Raw genomic sequence first — 23491 nt, 5'->3', positions numbered from 1 at the left:
GAGCAATATTTGGGCCTGATGGCTCAGTTCCGGCAGCACTTCACAAAACAGTGGGCCCTCTGGAGGGAGGGGACGTCCAGAATGAGAAATCCATGTGAATGAAGACTACAAAAAATGCCAGGTCATCGTCTCAAGAGTCCAAAAAAACCTTTACTGGCTTCACAATTGGTGACAAGAAGATATGCACAGCCAACGTGTTTCTGGGGCCAGGACTCCCCCTTATCAGGGCTTAAACAATAGACAACAGGATGCTGATGGACTCTAAACTTACAGCTCGTGCACCTATTTCTCATGCGGGGGGTGGAAATCCTTGGTGTGAAGAGATCTTTACCAGAAGTTTAGCATTTGTACAAGTAAACACTTTTAGAAATAGGATTGTCTGCAGGGTCTGTACGTTTAGAGTCCATCAGTATCCTGTTGTTTATTGTTTATGCCCTAATGAAGGGGGATTCTTGACCCCCAAAATGCGTTAGCTGTGCATATCCTCTTGTCACCATTTGTGAAACCAAAAAAGTTTTTTGGGGACTCTTGAGACCCCGTGAGCTTCTCTCGTCTTCATACATCGCAAATGTTGGCTATTAGCATTACCTATCTAATATATATATATTTAGGAATTATACTACCCTAAGCACATGAGTGATGGTCATCTTGTGCAAAGGCTTCTCTCTTCCTGACACCAACTATGATGCAATGATTAAAAATAGAATACAGGATCGGAGGCAGCTGTCTGCTTTATATTTATATTTGGGCATCTGCTACTCATTTCCATAAAGAACGCCCCGGACCTAGAAGCTCTGTGCAAACGTTCACTCTGCCTTCTAGGTCTTGTCATCCCGGCCATGTCAATATGGAACTACATCCTGGAGCCCCCTGATAGCTAGAGGAAGCCTAGTCATTCCTAATATGACTTCTCTTCCTTGACATGACAACAAAGGAACACATAGAAACATTTGAAGTGTTTGAATTACATCAAATGTTATGTTGATAATATTTGGGGCAGCATTTTAAAAGGAACCGGACACGGCTGAGAATAAGAAATACTCATATCACCAATCGGAATCTTCAGTTTTAGGCTAAATTTATATCTGTCTTTTATTTCGCTTTATTGACTTGGTCCGAGCTTGATACATCTGCCTAAAGAGAACGTATAGCGGTTTTATATGTAATTTATTTTGTATTTATTGTGGTCAGGCTAAAAGTATAACCTTTAAAAACATGTTTTTTTGTTTAGTATGTCAAGTGTTAAAGCAGGGGTAGGCAACCTTGGCACTTCGGCATGAGGCATTGCAAAGCTCTGACATCCACAAGCATGACTCCCAGAGGCATCATACGATTTGTAGCTTCGCTACAGCTGGAGTGCCGAGGTTACCCATGTGTTAAAGAAGAACTGGCTAGAGTAAAAAATAACAAGGTTATAATCACCCGACCTCCAAGCCAGCCAGCTGTGACAGCGCACACTCCAGCCTGCCTCCTCTGCAGCGATGGTATGTCCCTCGGCGTCCACACGTTCTATACACTGTGTACAGAACGTGATGACTCAGGGACTGCTGCAGTGGAGGGGACAGAGGGGCAGATGGGATCGGTCTAACATCAAGCCAGCTCGGAGGATCGGGTGAGTATAACTTTTTTATTTTTGACCCTATGCAAAAGTGAGCATGTAACCCTTGCACTGCAAGGATTACATTTTTCCCCCAGAGTTTATTCAAATATATCTAAAGCCAAAACTTTTTTATTTAATTTGTAGATCGATTAAGGGAGGTTTAAAACCGCTCTCAGGTTTTTTTTATTGCTATCTATGTCTCATTAGGGAGATTTCCCTTCACTTCGTGTCCTGTAGACTCAACAATATGTATGATATAGCTCCTTTTTGATGTCACAGGTACAAGTGCCCCGCATTGGTGGCAACTTGACATTTTGGATTTCCCCTCACTTTCATTCCTGATGACATTGGTGACCCGGACAGTTAGAGAGAGAGTGACACAGACAGCAAAAAAATCCTGACAGAGCTTCCAATCCCTCACCACTTTATCCAAATCTAGAAAACGTTTTACCTTTAGTTACTGTATACTTTAAATATAGCTTATGAAGGCTTTGAATCCTCCTGTTGGCCAACAGATTGGGCCTTAGGCTCCTTCCAACATTGCCAGGCTCTCTTTGCTGCTTTGATGTAAATAAAGCCTATTGTTCACGAAGCTCAGTAGCTCAAGTGTAACGTAGATGTAAACAATAACTGAATGGCATTTAGTTTGTTAACGCACCATGTATCATAAACAAGTGACTCAAAATGATTCTTTAACCTTTTTCATCCTTTGCTGTTGCATCTCAGTGCTGCTGATCTCCTGCTGCCTCTCTGCAGCCCCCTCCTGTGTCATGCACTCCAGCAATAGCTGCTTGGCATTTCTCAGGGAGGGTGGCAACAGCAGACATTGCCTGAGTTATGTGCATTGAAACGGTCAGCTGTTGATTCCATTGAAAACCCATGTGACAGCTCTGAGTTCCACTGCCGAGTGAGATAACATATCCCCCTCTGGGCACTTTACCTCCTCCCACTGTCTGCTACGTCACTACAGGACACAATACAGGTGCACAACAGGGAGACAGTTGTCACCGTATAACAGGAAGTGTCTGATCGCGGACCATAATGGAAAGACTACTAGATTTGATTTCAATGAAAGCTGAAGATTTAAAAATATGGTCCTTTATGGTGGTCTTTGGAGGATTTCAGGATTTTGTTTCCCAGCAAAACAACCACTTTACCACAGCTAATATGACCAGATATATAAAACAAGTCCAGCATATATTTTAAGAGCATTGAAAGATAATATAAATGTATTATTCTGTATTACTGGTAATAGCTGATGAGCCATGGACTTACCATATCTCCTACTGGTCCGCCATGCTCTGACAGCATAATGCAGAACCCCGTCCATCCAGACCAAGAACCAGCTTATACAAAATCCCAACAATAGTCCCAGCATCAGGTCAATCTCCTGCTTAGTTACATTGTCAGTGACAAAGTAATTCTGTGCTGAGTCCACCACTGACTGGTCTCCATCGTACGGGATGACATAGTGAACATGGTACCTGCAGAAATAGGAACAAAGGAACACAGCAATTAGTAACGAAGCAGACACAATGAATATTAGAGATGAACGAATAATGAAAAATCCGCCTTGCTGGATATTTGGTGGTGACGACACAATTATTCACTTCACCAGGTGAACATGCGCTACCCTGGTCGTAATAGTAAAATAGTAGAAAGTGGTTTTACTTACCAGCTCAGTATAAGTCTTGGTGGCAGCACGGCTTCCCCCTCCAACAGGAAGTTTGTTCCCCCAAGAGAGCATGGTATGCCCCCATGGGGGTCCTCTGCTTAATTCTATGCAAATTAGACAGATCAGCTACTTGAACATGAATTATGCTTTCCTGATTCCCCTGAATGTGTTTGTGCTGATTCTCAATATTCATGATGAATCATATGACTCCTAAATCCCTGCAACCATCATGGTTTGTACAATCCTCTGCAGATAACACAAACCATATATTGTATCTGAGATAAGCAACCTGGCGTGTGCCTATTCCTTTTGGGCCCTAAACCTCTATGGGCCCTGGAAATAAAAATCTGAACTGGTGCTTCTCCCCATACTGTCTGTTCTCAGTTCCCCTTTTTCCTGAATGCCATCAATTCTCTATTTTACTTCTTCCTTTTTCTGCCCCCCCCTACACTTTACTGTTCTACAATATAAATAGACATGCCAGATGACCCTGCCAACTGCTCCTTACCAACAATCCTCTACAGCAAGCAGGGAACCATCTAATGGCCAGCGTAGTGGCACTGCCCCATTCATCCCCTGCACTGGTCCCGTGGTATGGAATGTCACATGACCAAATCCAGGGGACACATGAGGCATGCCACTTATCAGAAGCTTTCCTGTCTTCTGAGGAGGATATTTGGAGAGGACCACTTCAATGTTTCTGCATGCTTGTATGTTGCACTAGTAATGGAGGACACTATAGCGAACAGGGCTGGAGTAGGGGCCAGTTGCAGCCTTGACCACAGTCCCTGCATGACTAATTGAAACAGTCCCTGGAAATTATTAATAGTGTCATAGACATTCATTAGAAATGTCTCCTGTCCATGCAACAATGGCGCAACATGCAACAGATCCATGTTTCTGTCGGTAAAGTGTATAGGAATCTGTTGTCATATTGTGAGACAATACTTGAGTAGCCTTCTTGTCCTAAGCTGGGTGACTCCTTAAATTTAGTTCTGCTGAACTGTAGCCAGTCTACGCTGATTTAATAGTTCTGTGCTCATTTGTTTGTTTCTGCCCGCTGCTGGGGTACGACCTTGCCATAGAGCAGAACATCCAATAATGTGGTTATATAGTTATGAATATGTGTGCCTCCCTAGCCAATCATTATGAGGTTTCTTGGCCAGTGGTGCATCCTGGGGGAGGACATCAATATTCGGGACTTACCTTGTGAATGTCTTTTCCCCCCGGGCTCATGCATAGGTGTGCGTTGCGCTATGCAATCTGGCCAGGCCTGCAGCCCAGGGAAAAGTCTTCAGGAATGGAGACCTAGTGTCTGGGCCTACAGCTGTTATCTGCAGGAGAAGCTGGAATTTGGCTTGGACCTTGCAGGGAGTCTGGTGTCTCACCAGGGAGTTCTGTGCTATGTCTGCTAACCAGCTAAAGTTCTGTCGCACACAGTGTTGCTGCAATCAGCTTAAAGCAGGGGTGGTCAACTCTGGCCCTCCAGCTTTGCTTTAACTACTATCTCAACATGCCTCTGCCTCTGGGAGTCATGCCTGTAACTGGCCTACAGGCTCTCTCCACTGTGAAGCGGGATCTAGTTGTCTGTGGCCCTTAACCCTCTCTCCTTTGTGAGCTATCGCAGGAATTAAATCTTTGAAAACTTGACCGGCGCCCAACTTCACATTCACATCCCACAACCAGCTAAGAACTCATCCCTGAGGTGAAATGTGAGCCCACCCAGCCTCTGGGGTCCCTCACATACTTCTGGGGGTCATGCTACACATGTGAGACATAACTTACATCAACCTGGGAGAAGTCTTATGTGCCTCCACTTTTCTTATTACCAATATGGCGTTATTTCTTAATGAATTAGTTGCAGTCACAGCGCCAGAAGTGTCACAGATAAGAATTTGTAGCATGCCCCGGAAATGCCACGAAAACTATTAAATGGTTTCATGAATTTGGTGCAGGACTTTCTAATGCGGCCATAATGTCAGAAAAGCATTGCAAATGTTTGAGGTTTTTTTTAATCACCCGCCCTCCCCAGTTCAGACATCAGATTAGCCAAATTTAGAGCAAATTGCATACTGCTTTGTTTCATCTCTATTTCCAGGACAGATGGGCTCCTGATCCGTCTCTTTCACTCCTCCATATTCCGAGGTGTGTTTTTCACGGCACAGAATAGGCTTCTTTTGCAGTCAGTAGAGCTCGTGTCTCTCTGCAGTTGCTCACCAGGGGATTAATGGTACCGAGCTCTGCATCTGTGGCTGCAACCGCTCTGACACAATGCAGCAATAGCACAGGTAGCGAGGGTGATGCGGAGATACCAGGGGCTCCCGCTAGTCAGCGGCTGCTTGACTGCATTCAAGAGATGCCAGAAACATGCCAGTGTTTGCTGTAAACAAAGGCTGCACGGCTGAATACATCCCCGACTTAGAAATGACTTAATGTTCCATACCTGCAAAAATAGAAGCCTCTGTTTACTCACAGAGAGCTTCCATCAAACTGCAGAGACCAAGCTCGCAAACAGGCTGAGGGCTGTCAGTGGAACTGCAGCAGGTGCGCACTGTGAATGCTCTAAGGGGGTCTATTCATAAGGAGGGGGTCAAAGGCAGCTTCACCCAGGCTCTGACAAAGCCTTGGTTATAAAGCAGTGGTATGACCTTACAGCTGCAATACCACTGCTTTCATTGTAATAAAAATCTCATTTATAAAGCACAATGTTATGCTTTACAAATGTGCATTACACTCTGCTTGCAAATGGTGTGCTAGTCAAAGGAATGAAGGGAAAAAGAAAAAGCCAGGAGAGCCCAGTGATGAGACCTGTCAAAGTCATGTGATTAGCCTCACCTCCAATCACAGAATTCGCTGTGATTGGAGCCCGCAGAGTGCATTCCCTGACACACTGCGGGCTCCACATTACCAGCTACATTTTGTAAATGGGGGGTACCTGATCTGGAGTAAACATTTTAATGGACTCTAAGTTCTAACTGAAGGGCACCAAAAAATGAATGGTTGTGAATGGGGCTAGTTCATACCACTCCGTTCCCTTGTGTTGAAAAAAAAGTACAACATGCAATACTTTTTTTTGCCTCGCAATGTAACGCAACAGATGTGGGGTGCACTAGCCCATTTCGCACCCATTCATTTTTCGGTGCCCTTCTTAATCTGTTGACTTGCAATTTCCTTCAGATTTTGGTTGTGAATGCACCAATAAAGCTTAGCTCCAAGATAAGCAAATATTGTCTAAATACAAGAGGCATGTGTACTCATACTAATGGTGAGCTCTGTAATTCCTTTCAGATGTGCCCAGTAATCAAGAGTGAAACTTTCCCTCTGTGCAGTCTTGTAATAAAAACCAGTCACTGCTGCTCTCTCACCTTGTGCAGGGTGACTGGCCTTGTCTCGGCCCCTTCTTGTAATAAAGACCGGTCACTGCTGCTCTTTCTCCATCTGTAGAATGACTGGTCATGTCACCGCCTCCTCCTGTAGTTTTCCTGTAGTGGTCCCTTCCACACCTCTGCTCCCTATACAGGCTATGTACAGCACAGTGAGGAAGGATGTTGCCACTATATTCTTTGTGGCTATTGATAAATACTGTATATTCAAATAAAAGTTTTTGTACTCAGAGTTCAGCTTTAAAGCTGAAATGTGGGCTAAACAAGTACTGGGGAAGTACAAGAACCATGTAAATTCCTACTTGATTCTTGGTTCCTTTGTAATTCTTCTGTTCCCCGCAGTCTCTCTCCCCCTGATTGTTCACTTCTCCTGCCTTCCCCAAACTCTTTTTGTGAATATCCCCAAATGTTTTTTTTATTGTACCCACACTTACACTCTAATTAAAATATAGCGTGTACAATCATAGTAACAGTATATGGGTGCTTTGCTGTGGATTGTAAGCAAGTAGATCAAGTGGATGGGTCTTGGCCCTATCATCACCACATTAGGGTGCAAAATCAGAAGGAAATCGCAAGTCATCAGAGGGCTTGTTGACTTGCAATTGTACCTTCAAATTTCCTTCCGATCCGTTGTGATTTGTTTTTCAACAGATGCTAATGAATTAGCACCGAAAAATGAATGGGTCTGAATGGGGCTAGTTCACATGGGATCCGTTGCGTTACGTTGCACTGAAAAAAAAAGTAGTGCATGCTCTACTTTCTCTCAGTGCAACTTAACGTAATGCAATGGAACGGAGCGGTGGGAAGTAGCCACCTTCACACCCATTTATATTTCGGTCCCCTACCGTTAGCATCTGTTGAAAAACAGATCACAACGCAACAAATCCGGTGTGAATGGGCCCTTACTCTATGTTCGAAACAGAGACATCTGATTTTCTCAGTGCCTCAGCTTTCCAAATTAATTTTACATTAATTTTCAAATTTTCTGTTCTGGCGGAATCCCTAGTAAGAATTCCCGTTCCACCACAGAGAAAATAGAGTTTTAATTTTTTTGTTTAATAGGTTCGTACCATTGTAATTATCATTTGATTTCTCTGCAGGTTTATGATTCATCTCCCGGGCCCCATGAAAGTCTATGGGGTTTATTAGCACATGTGCAGACGTAAGGTGAAGAAGCCGGTGCAAAGGATCTAATCATTGTGTGGTCCCTTGGTAACGAAAACTTCGTAAGTATAGAATACATCTTTGGGAGGGGAGGATGGACTATCTCAGCTCAGTGGGATGCAATTAAAGGGTAAGGAAGCTTTGTTGGAACATTTCCTTATTCTTTAATGTTACTATATTATATGTTACTCACTATATTGAAAACCTAAAAGCAGATCAAACAATTCTTATCAGTTCCACTACCTGTGTTGCTGAACTCCTCTGGGTATTCTGTTCCCTGTTCTCAATTCTGGAGAGAAAATTGCACCTGAAGACCTGCAGTGCATGCATTTCTCTGCCCCTCCTTCATTTATTGTGGGGATCTGTGACTCCTCCACCGTTCCTTCTGCTTCATTACCCCCCATCAGTCATCAGGGGGCTGCTCTGACATAAGGGAGCAAAGTCCTGCTATTCTACCAAGATGGCTACCTCCACAGAGAGGCATAGTTCTGAACAAGGCATGGTAAGTCAGTAATGGGGAAGGATCAGCTGCAGGGATACCACAGGCAATACTGGGGATTGGTCATTCGCCCTCTGCTTGCCTTTTTTAGCACAAATTCCAGAGTTTGGGTCATCTTTAATGACTTTACTTTGCATTGTAGCACACCACAGTGAGTGTGGCATGTAGTGTATAAACCACATCTGGTACAACACATCCCTTAACTAACATTGTGCCCCCAGGTGGAAATGTAGACTAGAAGTAACACTGCTTCGAGAAGCACCTCTTTATCCATGTATAAAAGTGAAATCTGCCCTTTATGGTCCAAATCTGGAGGAAGGGGGGTTGAGTAAGGCCACATTGCATAGCTTTGTTCCTAACCAATCAGTGTATGTTTTTTTTATATTTTAGGTATGTTTTGTCAAAGGAAAAGACCATCTGTTGTGTTCGCCTCCTGTGTCTGTCTGGCTTGACAACACACATTCTGCTCTTCATATTAACTGTAGAGGACTCATCATTACTTTCTAAGCACAGTTGCAGTTACTGGAATTGAAAAAGCTAACTGTGCAGGCCAATATAGAATGTATTCATTATAATAGAATGGACTTGGATTTATCTTGTAATCCGTTGCACATTAAGGATAACAGACTGGAAGAGTAAGGGAACACTCAGAGTGCTGTCAGTCTAACACAGGGGAAGGCAACCTTGGTACTCCAGCTGTAGTGAAACTAAAAATCCTATCATGCCTCGGCCTCTGGAAGTCATGCCAATGGATGTAAGTGTCTTGCAATGCCTCATGGGATTGGTAGTTTCACCACAGCTGGAGTGCCGAGATTACCTACCCCTGGTCTATCTGGTCTTTCTGAAATAAAAGCAGATTGATTACTCATTAGTGTGAAACAGCTCATTTTAAGTACATGCATGCTGAGTAATGCCTAAGTATAAGACTTCCAGGTATGTATTACCTCTCAGAAAGATTACAGTACTCCCCTGACAATGCCTTCTTCTGCTTTTCTCATTGGACGGATGGGGGTATTTTTGCCCATGCACTATTCAGGGTCAGCATTTACTTCTTGGACTGAAATGTTGGCTCAGAGAAGACTTGGCCAAGTACGTCCTGCTGCCTATGTGGTTCTTTGCAATGTTGCAGTCTGCTCACTGGGGGGAAAGGAGACTAAGGAAATACTTCTTCCTGCCTGCAGCAGATTGATGATATCATCTCAGCTTAAGCAAAGTCACTGACCGGAGCTCAAGGACAGCTTTTAACTGACAAAAGGTGCAGCCTATTAAAAGATATATAGGGTGGCTCTATATTTTGGCAGCAGAAATTAATTATTGCAGACTTGGAAAGTTGCAATGGAGGGCCAAGGCCAACTGTTGGAGAAGGGGGGGAAGAGTTGGATCACAGGACTTTCCAAAAATATTTTTTTTTGGTTACGTGGCCAGCCAACACCAGGTGTTTTAAAAGCCCAATATCAGTTTTGGATCACACCCTGCTCTGCCCTAATGAAAAGCTTGGTCTTGATATTTTGTAACTTTTTTCTTTCTTAAAAAACTTAAATCAATCCCAGTTCTTACAAATCTAATAGAGTTTCAACTAGCAGAAAAAGAAGGGGATGTGAAGGCAAGAGGGATGCGTATTAATGCTGTGCAGAATCTAAAGTTAGTAGTTATACCCTAATTGCCTCAATTCTACTTTATTCTATTGCTGAATCCTGACAGTGGTGCATATTTCATCGCTTTCCACAGGTAATATCTGAAATTGTCTATGTACAGAAGTGAGTGCCCCTTCAGATCAATAACTGATTTTCTTCCACAGGGATTCATATATTGATTAAACCTGCAGACGCCTGGGTTGATTTAAGATATTGATGCTAATAGGCAGTTAGGGCCTCAGACATCAATTATTTCATTCACTTATTAAAACTGGAAAATTAGTGGGAGACAGTGATGCTGTTTACAGACAGGGAATCCTTCATCTAACCAACATGACTTGTCCATAATAGAATTATATAAGACCTTGGGTACTTCTGTTTAGGGATGAGCTCAGGTTCAGACTGAACCGGGTCCAAACCTGAGCGCCTCCAAACCTGAAAAGAGCTCCTCCTAAACAAGGAAGTATGTTCCTTCCATACTGCTCAATCAGCTGTGGTCACAAAATTCCCTGCCGAAGCATAGTGGTGGAATGCAGTGACGCCATTGACCTTATATGGTTACATGGCTATATTTGGTAAATGGCATTTACTTAATATGGCTATGTGACCATATAAGGTAAATTACATCAGCACAAGCATCCCATCGCTTTGTTTACATGCAGCTGCGGGCAGGGAATGTCCTGGGGTGGAAGTGCCCGTGGCACTTCCATGTTCGGAGCAGCTTGAGTTCAAACTGTGTTCTGTCCAAACCTGAGCTCATCCCTATTCCTGTTACATATGGTGCCTCCACTTTAAAGTGGACCTGAACTATGAAAGCTGTTCCCAAAAAAGGGCAACCACAGGACTAGACACCACTTTTACATTTATGCTCTCCGTGGCTGATCCTTACCCCATTTCTGACTTACCATGACTTGTTGTACACTGTGTCTCTGTGTGGAGGAGGCCATCTTGGTAGAGAGCAGGAATTTGCCTCCTCATGTATGAGCTGCCCCCCTGATGAATGGGTGGGATAGTGTTTAAGATTCAGCAGGAAGTATACTGCTATTTATAGGAGAAATTCAAGACAAGAGGTAACATTTTCAAGGTAATGCTTAGGCAAAATAAACATTTCTAGATGTTGCCTATAAGATAGCAAAACTTCACTTTTTAAGTTCAGGTGCACTTTTCGGGGTAGCACTAGATCACATGATCTAATACTAGGTATGCACTGATATATCGGCCACCGAAACATATCGGCCGAAAATGGCACTTTTGGCATAATGCCGAAAGTGCCATTTTCTAGCCGATACAGTGGTGCATACAATCTTTCTCTCCTCCCCGCTAGGTGCTGCTCTGTGACCCAGCGGGGAGGAGAGAAAGCCCTCGTTCACACCTGAACGTTTTGTAGCGCGTTCTACGCTCGAAGAACGCTCTACAAAACGCTCAAAAATATAAATTGCATTGGAGTCAATGGACTCGTTCCCACCTTGCCGTATTTCCGCCCGTCCCGAACGCGCTACAAAACGGCCCACGCCTGAAAAGGTACAGGCACTACTTTGGGCCGTTTTGTAGGGCGTTTTCCATTGGAATACAGCCAAGTAGCCTTTGGAATCGCGCGACGGTCGTGCGTCTTTTCTACCGCGAATCGCGGTAAAAAGACAGACGCGCTTTTGCAATACGCCTAGGTGTGAACCCAGGCAAACTGTCACAGGTGGCCGAGCGCTGCAAGAGCAGAGCACTGTGAGTTAAAGTTAAAATAAAAAACATTTTCGGTTTCGGTATCGGCCTGACATTTTTTTACATTTCGGTTTAATTTCGGTTTTGAAATTTTCATTTCGGTGCATCTCTTTCTAATACATGTAGTTGTTGGAGTCTGCAAACTCCAATGTGTGTATGCTGTTACTGTCTATTAGTATTACTCAAACACAGTGGTGAGCAATGTATTGTCTTAATATGATATAGGACACTCTTATAACAAGCTAGTTTAAAAAAATAGATACGCACCATATAGTGCCGCCACTATAAAATTTAGGAGGGTCACATGTTTTGATATTGTAGCTATGTGTCGTTGATGATGTTGCGGGCGTCTTTTAGGAGTTAAGTCCATTTTGCGCATACTGCTGATCTGTTCCTGTGTTCAGCTTTCAATAAAGGATTAGCTTAAAACCCTACTTCCCGTTTGACTTATTTTGCTAAGATTAACCAGAACCCACGTACACCAGAGATCCTGTGGTCAGGAACAGCTAAGAATTTTTTTAACAGAAGCACCAGAACATAATGCCGGGAAAACTATCCCACCAAGCAAAATCCAACCATTGCAAGTGACCATAATACAATTCTATTATACAGACCTGGAACGCTATGCTGCCCAGTATGATCTGACCCTAAATGTGGTCATTATATAATAACTATATATGAAGACTTTATTCCTAATATGAACTCATAACTAGACATGATCATAATACAATATACTACACCACATAGGGATATACCACAATATCTACCACAAGGCTGGACACCTAGGCATCATAAAAGAGTTCCATTATCCTTTATACGGGTATAAACATTACACCCCCAACAAGACATGACCATTGGAGGGCCTAATACAGTTATGATGTCCTCCTTACAGGGATAGAGACTACACTTCTAACATCCCCTGGCCATTGGGCATCATAATACAGTTCTATTATTCTTTGTACAGGCATAGACCCCCCCAACATTACCTGAACCACTGCAGATTATAATACAGTTCTCTTATCCTCTGTACTGGCATAGACAGTACACTCCAACATGACCTGACCATTGTAGATTATAATACAGCGATATCCTCTCTACAGGCATGAACAGTACACCCCCCCCCCAGCAGGACCTGACCATTGGAGATTATAATACAGTGATATGTTCGGTACAGGCATGAACAGTACACCCCCCAGCAGGACTTGACCATTGTAGATTATAATACTGTGATATCCTCTGTACAGGCACAGACAGTACGCCCTCATCATGACCTGACCATTGACAATTAATTATAATACTGTGATATCCTCTGTACAGGCACAGACAGTACACCCTCATCATGACCTGACCATTGAGGATTATAGTGATATCCTCTGTGCAGACACAGACAGTACACCCTCATCATGACCTGACCAGTGGAGATTATAATACAGTGATATCCTCTGGCAGTATGCCCCACATGACCTGACCATTTGAGATTATAATACAGTTCTATTATCCTATGTAATGTGATATCGCTACTTAATCCTCAGAAGGCTGGATTTCCATTTTGCGTGCCTGAAGGCACGAATGGAAATCTGTTTAGCCTGAGCCGGCACCCTTACCTGCTGCGGGACCCGCTGGCTTTCACATATGCAGAGAAGGACGCCGGCGTCACGTAAGGCTGCCATAAACGACTGTCTACATCAGACAGGAGTTATACAGGGCAGCCTTTTTCAGTGGCGGGGTCCTTCCCCTGCCTTTGCGGAAGCTGGTGGTTTCTGTAAGCGCAGATGGTCTTGAAGCAGGACGGTGCATTTTGTGCACAATGCACCCCCCTTGCTATAGCCGGTGATGTATGTGGACACAACACCGGGAATTAAGCAGTGTAAGTACCTGCATGGCGCCCCTCTATGGAAATGGAAAACCAGTAAAACATTTGACAGATGTTTTAGCCCCTCACCACCCTATCCAGAAATAGAAATACCCTTTGGCTGGAATTTTATTTTGTGGTTTCACCTCTTGACACATTGTAGCTCTAGTAGTTACAAAAGAAAGTTAGACCTTACTACGGTAAAGAGCCTGGCACCTATAGCTTTGAATGGACCCACATGGTTGCCGCAGTAGTAATAATAAAAAAAAAAAAAGAGTTGCTTTGCCTTTAAGTTGGAGACTGACATCTCAGCACTTTCCTGTGTAGATAGATTGACTGGATGACCTTGGATTATACGCAAGAATTGTTTTGTCGTCAAGGTTGTGTCAGTCAAAAACACCCAACAAGTCTACTGACGTCGCCTGATGAGCACAGAGACAGGACACGGCATTCAGACATCTATTGATCTATTATTTAAATACTATAAAGCCTTTGTTTGTGATGTGTGATTTCCCTGAAGAGCGGGGCATGTTTGTAGGTGAACCCTCTAACCTCACAGACGTGTGTATTAGATTCATTATTAACAAGAGCGATGACTTAAATGTGGTTACAACCCTTCGATGCTGCAGTGACAACGTTGTGTGAGTAGGCTATGAAACCTTTAAGTGAACATGACACTTTTTCTAGATAGGGACGGGTTCCCCAGGTAGCCCATCCCACCTCAAATGACACCTAAAGTGCAACTGAAGCCAAAACCTTTTTTTATGTTTTGGATGGTGGAGCGGGATTAGTATCCCTGTCAGTTTATTTTCTTTCTGTCTGTGTCCCTGTTAGGGAGATTCGCCCTCCCTATTTCTCCTGACTGAAGGTGGAAGAAAATCCCAATTGTTGGGTTGTCACCAGAACAGGAATAGATGGGAAATCTTCCAGTGCGGACACTTGTTTTGTTGGCCACAAGGGATTTCCCTGTCTTTGGAGGGATTTCCTCTCACATCCTGTTGTGGCTATTGGACAGGAATGGAAGGGAAATTTCATCATTGGCAAAAAAAAGCTGATGGGTTAAAACTCTCTCTTACTCTATCCCAAACAAAAACAAATGTTTTGGCTTCAGTTCTACTTTAAAAGTCTATGGCTGCCTGAATATAATGGCCAGCAGTGGACTAGTTGCTAATAGCCCGGATGGGGGATCGATGGAAGGAGCTTCTCGTGAACCCAGAATTAGCTTCTTGTGAACGCGGAAAGTGCTCTTCATGAAACAGGAAGGAGATCCTTGTGAACCCGGAAGGAGCTCCTCATGAACCTAGAAGGAGCTCCTTGTGAACCTAGAAGGAAGTCCTCATGAACCCGGAAGGAGCTCTTTTTGAACCCATTAGGAGCTCCTTCTGAACCCAGAAGGTGCCCTCGTAAACCCAGAAGGAGCTACTTATGATTCCAGAAGGCGCTCCTCATGAGCCCAGAAGGAAGTCCTTGTGAACCCATAAGGAGCTCCTCGTGAACCCAAAAGGATCTCCTAGTGAACATGGAAGGAAGTCCTTGTGAACCCTCGAAGGAGCTTCTCAAAGGGGCAGGATGCAGTGACATCATTGACCTCTTATGGCTACATGCCTTTATTTGGTAAATGACATTTACCTAACATGGTTAGGCGGTCATATAAGGTAGATAATGTCAGCACAAGCATCCTGCTCCTTTGTTTACATGCAGCTGCAGGGCGGAAATGGCCTAATTGAGTAGAAGTGCCCATTGCACTTCCTCATTCAGTGGCACTCAGGTTCAGACCGGGTCCAATTCTGAGCTCATCCCTAGTTAACATGTACTGCATTAAGGTAGCTCATTTATTTTGAATGCACTGCCGATGCATGTCAATGGACTTCAAAACATACATGGCCCTTTTTTTTAATAAGGAATACAGTACACGGCATGACTTATCTTGCATTGTAGTAATATGTTAAGTATGTTTTTTTTTTTACACGCACCGCACCACAACGCACAGATTGTTCCCATCTATACGATGCAGTGTGCTTCATGCAGGTGCATTGGGATAGTGATCCAAATGGATGTCACCGCAATGCACCCCACTGCACCACCAATCATTTGTTACTGTGCATTGTGGTCAGGCACATTATCACAATGTAAATTTGTAAAGCTGGCCTTAAACTACTTCCTGTATCAGGCCTTGTTAAGGTTGCTGTTACATGCATTAGAATGCGCATTTTACCACACATTGCCACAGCGCACAGAACTACAGTAAGTGCAGTCACATTGAAGTCCCATTCATTTTGAACAGCATCGCAATCCACCCATGTCAAGCTGCCTACAGACAACTACAGAAGGGGGCGGAGACAAGATCAGTCATCCTGCACAAGGAGAGAGAGCTGCAGTGACCAGTCTTTATTACAGGAGGGCGGAGCCTAGACCAGTCATCCTGCACAAGAAGAGAGAGCAGCAGTGACTGGTTTTTATTACAGGAGGGGCAAAGACGGACCAGTCATACTGCACAAGGATTGAGAGCAGCAATGACTGGTCTATATTACAGGAGGGGGCAGATCCTAGACCAGTTATACTGCACAAGTAGAGGGAGCAGCAATGACTGGTCTTTATTACAGGAAGCTCCTGCACAGAGGGAACATTTCACAGACAGATCTACAAGAAATACACAAAGCACACAAAGATTCAACTAACAATACAGATGCCTCTTGTATTTAGTATTTGCTTTAGTCAGTTGAATGGAATTTGAGAGTCCAATTTGATTGATACATTGGGGGTCTTTATTATTATATATTGCATGTGTATTATTTATTTAAGCAATTCATTTGTTAATTAGTTGTATGATTGGTCTTTGTTATTTACTACAGCAGAACAAAATCAGGTCTCTTGCCAGACAGGACTATGCAGTGTGGCAGAGTTGTGTATATGCCATAACTGGATGAGCAGAAATACAAATCCTATCACAGGTAAAGCAGCTCCCATGTACTGTATGTATTTTATCTATGGATTTAGCTGTTGGTCTGGAGTTCAGCTTTAAAACATGATGTTATATCACCAAACTATCCCCCGCCCTTGCAATAGGCAGATTGCTGAAGAGTGCTGTGAATATTGGAATAGTGAGGAGTGCAATCAGGGCATAGGATATCAATACCAAGAATAAGAAAGATGGCTCCTAATTGAATGGAGCTGCACATTGTACTGGGACAATTCAAATTTTCTGCTGAGTCAGAAGTCATTTATCAATGAAAGGCCAATGGCAATCTTGTGGACTACATCTGCCACGAAAGGGACGCCATGCCCCATTCAATTAAAATTTGGAAAGCGTTGACATAAGCGTATACTGGCGCTTTTTGGGAATGCATGTAACTATTAATGTGTTGTTTGTTTTTTTGCAGCTATTGAGATTATTACAAAACCTTTATTTTTGCAAGTAGCTAATTTCGCTATGCGTTAAAGGGTAACTCCACTCTAAAACTGTAAAAATTAAAAAATCTTTCAAAAAATGAACACAAAGTATATATAATTGTCGCACAATCCATTTTGTAATTTAATGTTATTAAAAATGACCTGCCCACTTAAAACTGTAGCTGCTGTAATGCTCTAAATCTGTCAAAAAAATTCAGTGCAATATGGCGACCTGGAGATGTTCCGTACACAGCTGGTATACTGAACACCCCTAAGAAATGTCATTTTCTGCTTCTGTGATTGGCTGTGATTGGCTGACTGATTTTCAAAGAAGTCTGCACTAAAACACAAGTATATTTTTGGCATTGCTTGCAATAGGAATTCCATTTTTGGTGAGATACTCCCTAAGGGTTAATTACTACTAAAGGGATGCAGACACTGCACCTTTCCTAATTACAACACAAAAAGTCCACCAGCTGGTTACAGGGATCAGTCTGGAAAGGGCAGCTGTGGGACCACAGGAAGGGTAAAAATGCCCACACACCTGCCGATTATCGTACGATAATCGGCAGGTGTATGGAAGACTTTTGTCTTCCGAGCACGCTTGTAAACCTGCCGAAAAGCGTAAGCATTGGAATCATCGGAAGCCCTCCCCTCAGCGTGGCGGGCTTCTGATAATCGCAAGTACGATCTGCCTGTCCAAGATGGGCAGATCGTACAAGATTTTAATTACCTTACAACCATCGCACAACGAAAGTCGTGCAATGGTTGTAAGGTGTAGGGCCAGCTTAAGTATCAGAAGGAGAGGGCAATCAAGAGAAACTGTTACATTGTCCTGATTAGGCAAGGTGACAGGTTCAATTAAAAAAAGACTGTCTCAGCAATGAGTATCCCTCGACCCCCATATACTTACCTTACCTCGACCCATATATACTTACCTTACCTGTGCTCTCTTGCCGTTCCTTGATCCCCACGGCCAGCATGAATACCCAGAACTTTCGGGTTTTGGGGAACATATGACCTGCTCCCCTGCGGTGTGGCAGTAGTGCAGGGTGATTCATTGACTAGGGCTATGCATGGTGCCTTTACATACAGGAATGATTCAAAATCATCTAAGAGGCTTAATTAACATGAGTCTACAAAGGAGATCCTGGCAACTTACCTAGCCACCCAGGTCTGAAGAAAAGGGACTAGTTATCTTTCAAAATGCATAGCAGCCAAGCTAATGACCACTAAATCACCAGTGCTGCAATGCTCGTTGTTAGTCCAATAACCAATCTGTGCTGCTGAAGGTAGGGTACCCTGGAGGCTGCATTGCTCCTGACTGTGCAGTGTGGCACAAAGTGTCTAAATATGAAAGTTAATACAGTTCTTGTGTTTCAACTGTGGTTTTGGCCAGAGTTCTTTAAAATGTAGCTTAAGCCGCATTCAGATGGAAAAAGTCTCCTAACAATCTCCTAAATCCACAAATTAATTGTCTCGCCTATTGAACTCAGTGGAGACAATCAATATCGGATACTCTGTGCAATGCAAATAAGTTACGACGTTGCATTATCAATCAGGACAACTTTAGCAGCTGAAAATGACCAGAGTAGATAAGCTTCGCTACAAAATGTGACTGGTCAAAAGAAGGGGCACCAAGTGCTCCCCTACAGCCTGTATATAGAACCATATGGGTCAGTACACACAGGACCGCTGTGAAGTTCTAGCTTCATGTTAAAAGGAACACAGACTTTAGTGCTGCTCCAACCTGATACTGCAGTCACCTTTCCTAAATAGATCCCCGGTCCTTCCAAGTTGGGGGGCAGTTCAGGGATAGAATTGTATTGGTTAAAAGGAATCTCTAGGTTTTAAATACGGTGTCAGAATTATTCCTTATTAATTTAAAAAGATTCTAAAATATATGTATGTATAATGTATTTCTTTCTAATTAGGTAAATACAAAATATTTCTTATGAATATTTTATATGTACTATTTCAAGCTTGCAAGTGGAGCCATAGTCCTAGCCTACTCCCATAGTTCAGAGAGCAGCAGCTGTGCAAAGAAGAAATATGAAAAAGTCAGAGGAGAGAGACCCTTCCCCCTCCATTACAGAAAGCAACGTCTTAACTATTGCATTGAGAGCATGCCAGACAGCAGAAATGCAGAGCTAGGCTTTCATACTGGAAAGCCAAGCATGCTTTGCAAAAACAATGTCACATATATACCCTACACTATGTGTAATATATTTTATTTTAAAAAAAAAATACACTATATCAGTAGAGCAGCAGACTAGAATAGGCATAAACACGTTCTTTTATAAAGCAGAAAAATCTTCATCACTGCAGGAGCCATGCAATGTGTCTGCAGACTCCACCCCTTCTCTTTTTACTACTAGGTGCACTTTAAATGTTTTAATCAGGGGTTGAAATATATCTATATAAGACTTATCATAAAATCATTATGGAGCCACAGTAATGCTTGCCCGATACATCATAAGGCTTCACTGGTATGTACCAATCTAAAAACTATCTGTTAGGGTTTACATAAACTTTACAGCATGACAATTACTATCATAGTAAGCTGATAAAAGTCCTTTAAATTAATATTTTAAGCAACATGACCTTATGCTATTATACCCTGGCTATATTATTACACATCCATGCATCCACCTTACAAGAGAACATCTCCTGAAAGCCATCTGTGTGCAGATAGCCAGTGGGGCTGGCTTGTGCAAGTGTATATGGGCATGCTGTGGGTGGATGTATAGTGCCAGGGGATTGGAGACCTCCGCTGTTTTCGCTCAGGTTTTTGAAGTGGCATAGGCAGCATCACTGTAGCACTGCTGCGCTGAAGCCTCTGCATAACACTTGTAAAGTCCTCAGCATCTAGCCAAGAAGAAGCTACAAGACACTGATCAGTGGAATTGGCAAGAGTGGAGCAGGGTGCATAGAGGGGGATCTCCTAGTGCAGACAGTGCTGACGCAGTAACATTTGCGCTGCTTGCACAGACTTGCTAATAGGAATGGAGGTGACCGGTCACTTAGCTCATAGGCAGCCTTCTGGGATGACCTGTCACTGCGTCAAGTACCTAATTATAACCACTTACAATATAGTATAAAGTGCCTTGTGTCTGCCTGGTGTGTCTGGTTTCCTTAAGAATGGCTGATTTTGGTAAGGCGGTCATGCATCTACACACCTATATGTCTGAAATTGACTTTAATACCATTTCCAAGCTTGGATATGCACCCAGCACTTTTATGTCGATTGGCATAAACACCCTGAGACTTGATATAACAACGTTGTTTGGACATAAAGCTATCTGATTAAAAAACAATTATGACTCCGCCATGTGAATTAAGGTGAGTGGGTGAGAGTATTTTATAAATTGATGTTCCAAATGTCTTGTAGGAGATGTTTCTGAGCCAGTAATTATCTCCTTGTTTCACATATTGCCGTCGCTGTGCCTTTCAAGCCTTCCTGACAGGGCAGCAGTTATTTTTTTTTTTTTTAGTGTGCTACATTATAACTCCATTATAAAAATTATTATTTTTTTCTGCCACCCTGCAGATGTTGCTGTGGACCGGATTCAGTTGATGGGCAGCCAAATGCACTTTATTTAAGTTTTACACATCAATAGTCTCTTGTGATTTGGTAATTGCAGAGTTGCATCTCTTTCAATTAGTCATCAGAGGCCTCCTGGGAATGGCAATCACAATAAAATTGCATGTATTTTTTAAAGGGCCCGTCCACTTGGACATCAATGGACTCTGTGCCACAAGTTACTTTTGTCCATTTCTACCCTGTGTCTCTCCTCGTCTCCCATCTGAACTGCGCATGCGCCCGCCCCAAGATCCTTTGCGGCCGCCCGTGACTCTTCAGATGTTCGGACGGGAGCACGCGGTGAAGACACAGATAAGTTTAAACCTGTTTCAAAGGGGTTTTTAAAAAAAAGTTTTTGCATATATCTACTGCTTGCTAGCAATAGATATATGCAAAAAAGTGAGGGTTTAATAAGCCTTTAACTTTATTTGGATTGTGTAAACTGCACACTCCATTCAAGTCCCTGCGCAACAGTGCAGTCTGCTGCAGTGTGGTGGTCTGCGGTGTGGTTCCGGTGCAATGAAAAAAAAATGCAGCACATCGCACCCGCATTGTGGGGTGAATGGGGCACGTAGAAAACTACTGGATTCTATATGCCCTAGCATTGACTGGCATTGTTCAGCTGTTGTATAACACTATACTCCTGTCTTTCTGCTTTTTTTTAAATGTCTCTCTTTTTTGTGTGTTTCTTTTATTATATACTAATACTAAAGTTTCCTAAATTGATTAAAATAGCTATATATAAGTATCAGCAGCAGGATCATTTCCTTTCCCTTAAAGGAGAACTATGGGGTCAGTGCTTTTCCCCATAGTTCTACTAAGGGTAATGGGAGGACACAAACTAGCGTCCTCCCGTCACCCAAAGCTCAGTATACCGCGAGCTACAGTACTGGGACACCGCAGCCAGAACGGATCCTGACAATGCTGTCTGGATCCACCCAGCTGCGTGAGTGACAGCTGGCTCTGCCTATATAGCAGCACATTTCCATGCCCCCCTGTCCCCAAACACTTACCTATGTTGCCTTGTCACTGCCACAGGGTCCAGGAAGATCTGCACCATTCCTGAACTTCTGGGTTGTAAAGGAGGGTACTGAGGGCAGTGGAGCGATAGTAAAGCTGTTGGGAGGAGGGTGGTGGAAGGAGCTGGGGCATGGCTTGCTTGGCGCTGTGTGTGCCTATAGACCCACACAGCAAGGTGCAGGTCCCAGCCAAGTGTCAAGTGGGGAACATCAGGTTGGGGCGCGGTTGGAGAGGGATGAAAGACACAATTTTTAAGAAGAAGACGAATCACCTAATGAAAGTGTTGGCATCCACTTTAAAAAAATAGGTTTAATGTCACTTTAAAGCTTCAGTGTAAAGGCACTTTGTAGGGATTAGGTTAGGTGTTCAGGTGGAGGAGTGTTGTGTGTTATTTTGATGTAGAGCTTACGTTGTTTCTTCTGAATTTAGTAGGGTGTTTTTTGCAATTTTCAGAACTGGCAGCTACGGGTGTTGCTAGACTCTTGCACCTAGGACAATGTGCCCCAGGTGTTCTTTCCAATAATTGTTGCCATTAAGTGTGATACTGTAGACCAGTAGTTGGCAAACTCCGGCCCTCCAGCTGTGGCACAACTACAAATCCCATGAGGCATTGCAAGACTCTGGCAACCACAGGCATGACTCCCAGAGGCAGATGCATGATGGGATAGTAGTTTGTCACTACCGCTGCAGTGCCGGAGTTTGCCTTCCCCTGCTGTAGACTGACGCATTTCAGTCTTGGAAATCCTTTTCTGCCTTTATTAGCAACTGCATTTTCCCCTCACAATCCTTTAGAATTATGTTAGGTAAAATCTTGCATTTTTAATGACCTACTTGGTTTCTGCACAATGCATAATACAAACAAATGACCACTGATTATCGATGATTTACTGTATATTATATTCTCCTTTGGGAAAACCATTTTTAATTAATGCATTTTTAAAGCTGTATCATATTATCATCTGTATCATATGTTTATTTAAATTAGTGTCTTGTTATAGATGGACTGAGTTCCAGCGAAACGTTGACAATAAAATGCTGATGTTGTGACTTATTTCCGCTGTAAGACCCGTGAGGGTCTTACAGCACCTGGGCAATTACCTTACAAAAAGAATGCACCGGCTGCCCCTGGGACTGTTTAAATGTTCAGGTAGGTCACCATATTTACAATCCCCCAAAAATATTTTTTTCATACCAGTGAAGTAAACAGGCAGTGAGAAAAACATCACCTATATTTTTATCATTATCATGGTATACTATAAAGCCTCCAAAACAATTTTGTCTATGTACCTGGGTGGTATAGGGCCATTGAAATGCCCCTGTTGGTGGGCCTGCACCCAAAACTGCCATTGCTGGACATATGTTTTAAAACTAACCCCCAGCACTAAATTAACCCCTGTAATAGCATCCTTACCTTACAAATTGGTGCAACAATCAACTCATCCAACTGCTCAAACACTGAAATATTTGATGCTGTGGTACCGTGATTATCCAATACAATAAGTTTCAGAGCTGTGTTTGGTTATGTTTACTGGAATGACATAGGCTGTGAACCCTGTGATATGGTGATCTATGTAAATGATAAACTGGTCCTGGGTGTAGACTGTCTATTAGACATGGGGAAAACATTAACTGAAGGAGAATTAAATATTGCACCAAGCAATGTATATAAACCATGACTTTGTTGACCGAGACGCAATCCCCATTATCCACAATGACCACTTGACGTATTTATGGAACGGCTGAACATAAATTCCCCCTGCCTCCCCTCCTGTGGCTTCAGGTTTCTGCTGTGTATTTGTGGATTGCAACCCTTTTACTATATGGCCATCCTAGAACGCAGGGCTTCCATCAATATTATTGATTGATTCATCCATATAACCTCATCTTAGCAGCCTGCCCCTGACTATGGTTAAAATGAGCCTTACGCTGGAAAATATTCTGTACCCTTGCATTACCATGTGACAGGAGGCACCAG

The 23491-nt window shown here is 43.1% G+C and overlaps 1 protein-coding gene across 1 annotated transcript in view; it reads right to left on the bottom strand.

Annotated features, from left to right (window-relative positions):
- Positions 1-23491, bottom strand: part of TMEM240 (transmembrane protein 240) — a 59276-nt gene that overhangs the window by 17308 nt on the left and 18477 nt on the right. Inside the window, exons 5-6 of the mRNA XM_018562364.1 lie at positions 8830-8839; positions 2876-3088 (exon numbers count right to left, since the gene is read on the bottom strand). Of these exons, the coding sequence (XP_018417866.1) occupies positions 2876-3088; positions 8830-8839 (223 nt within the window). The remainder of the gene's footprint in view (positions 1-2875; positions 3089-8829; positions 8840-23491) is intronic.

This window comes from Nanorana parkeri, unplaced genomic scaffold (assembly GCF_000935625.1).
Source record: "Nanorana parkeri isolate BGI_ZX_2015 unplaced genomic scaffold, ASM93562v1 scaffold573, whole genome shotgun sequence".
NCBI classification, from domain to species: Eukaryota; Metazoa; Chordata; class Amphibia; order Anura; family Dicroglossidae; genus Nanorana; species Nanorana parkeri.
This window is presented reverse-complemented; position numbering and strand designations above follow the sequence as displayed.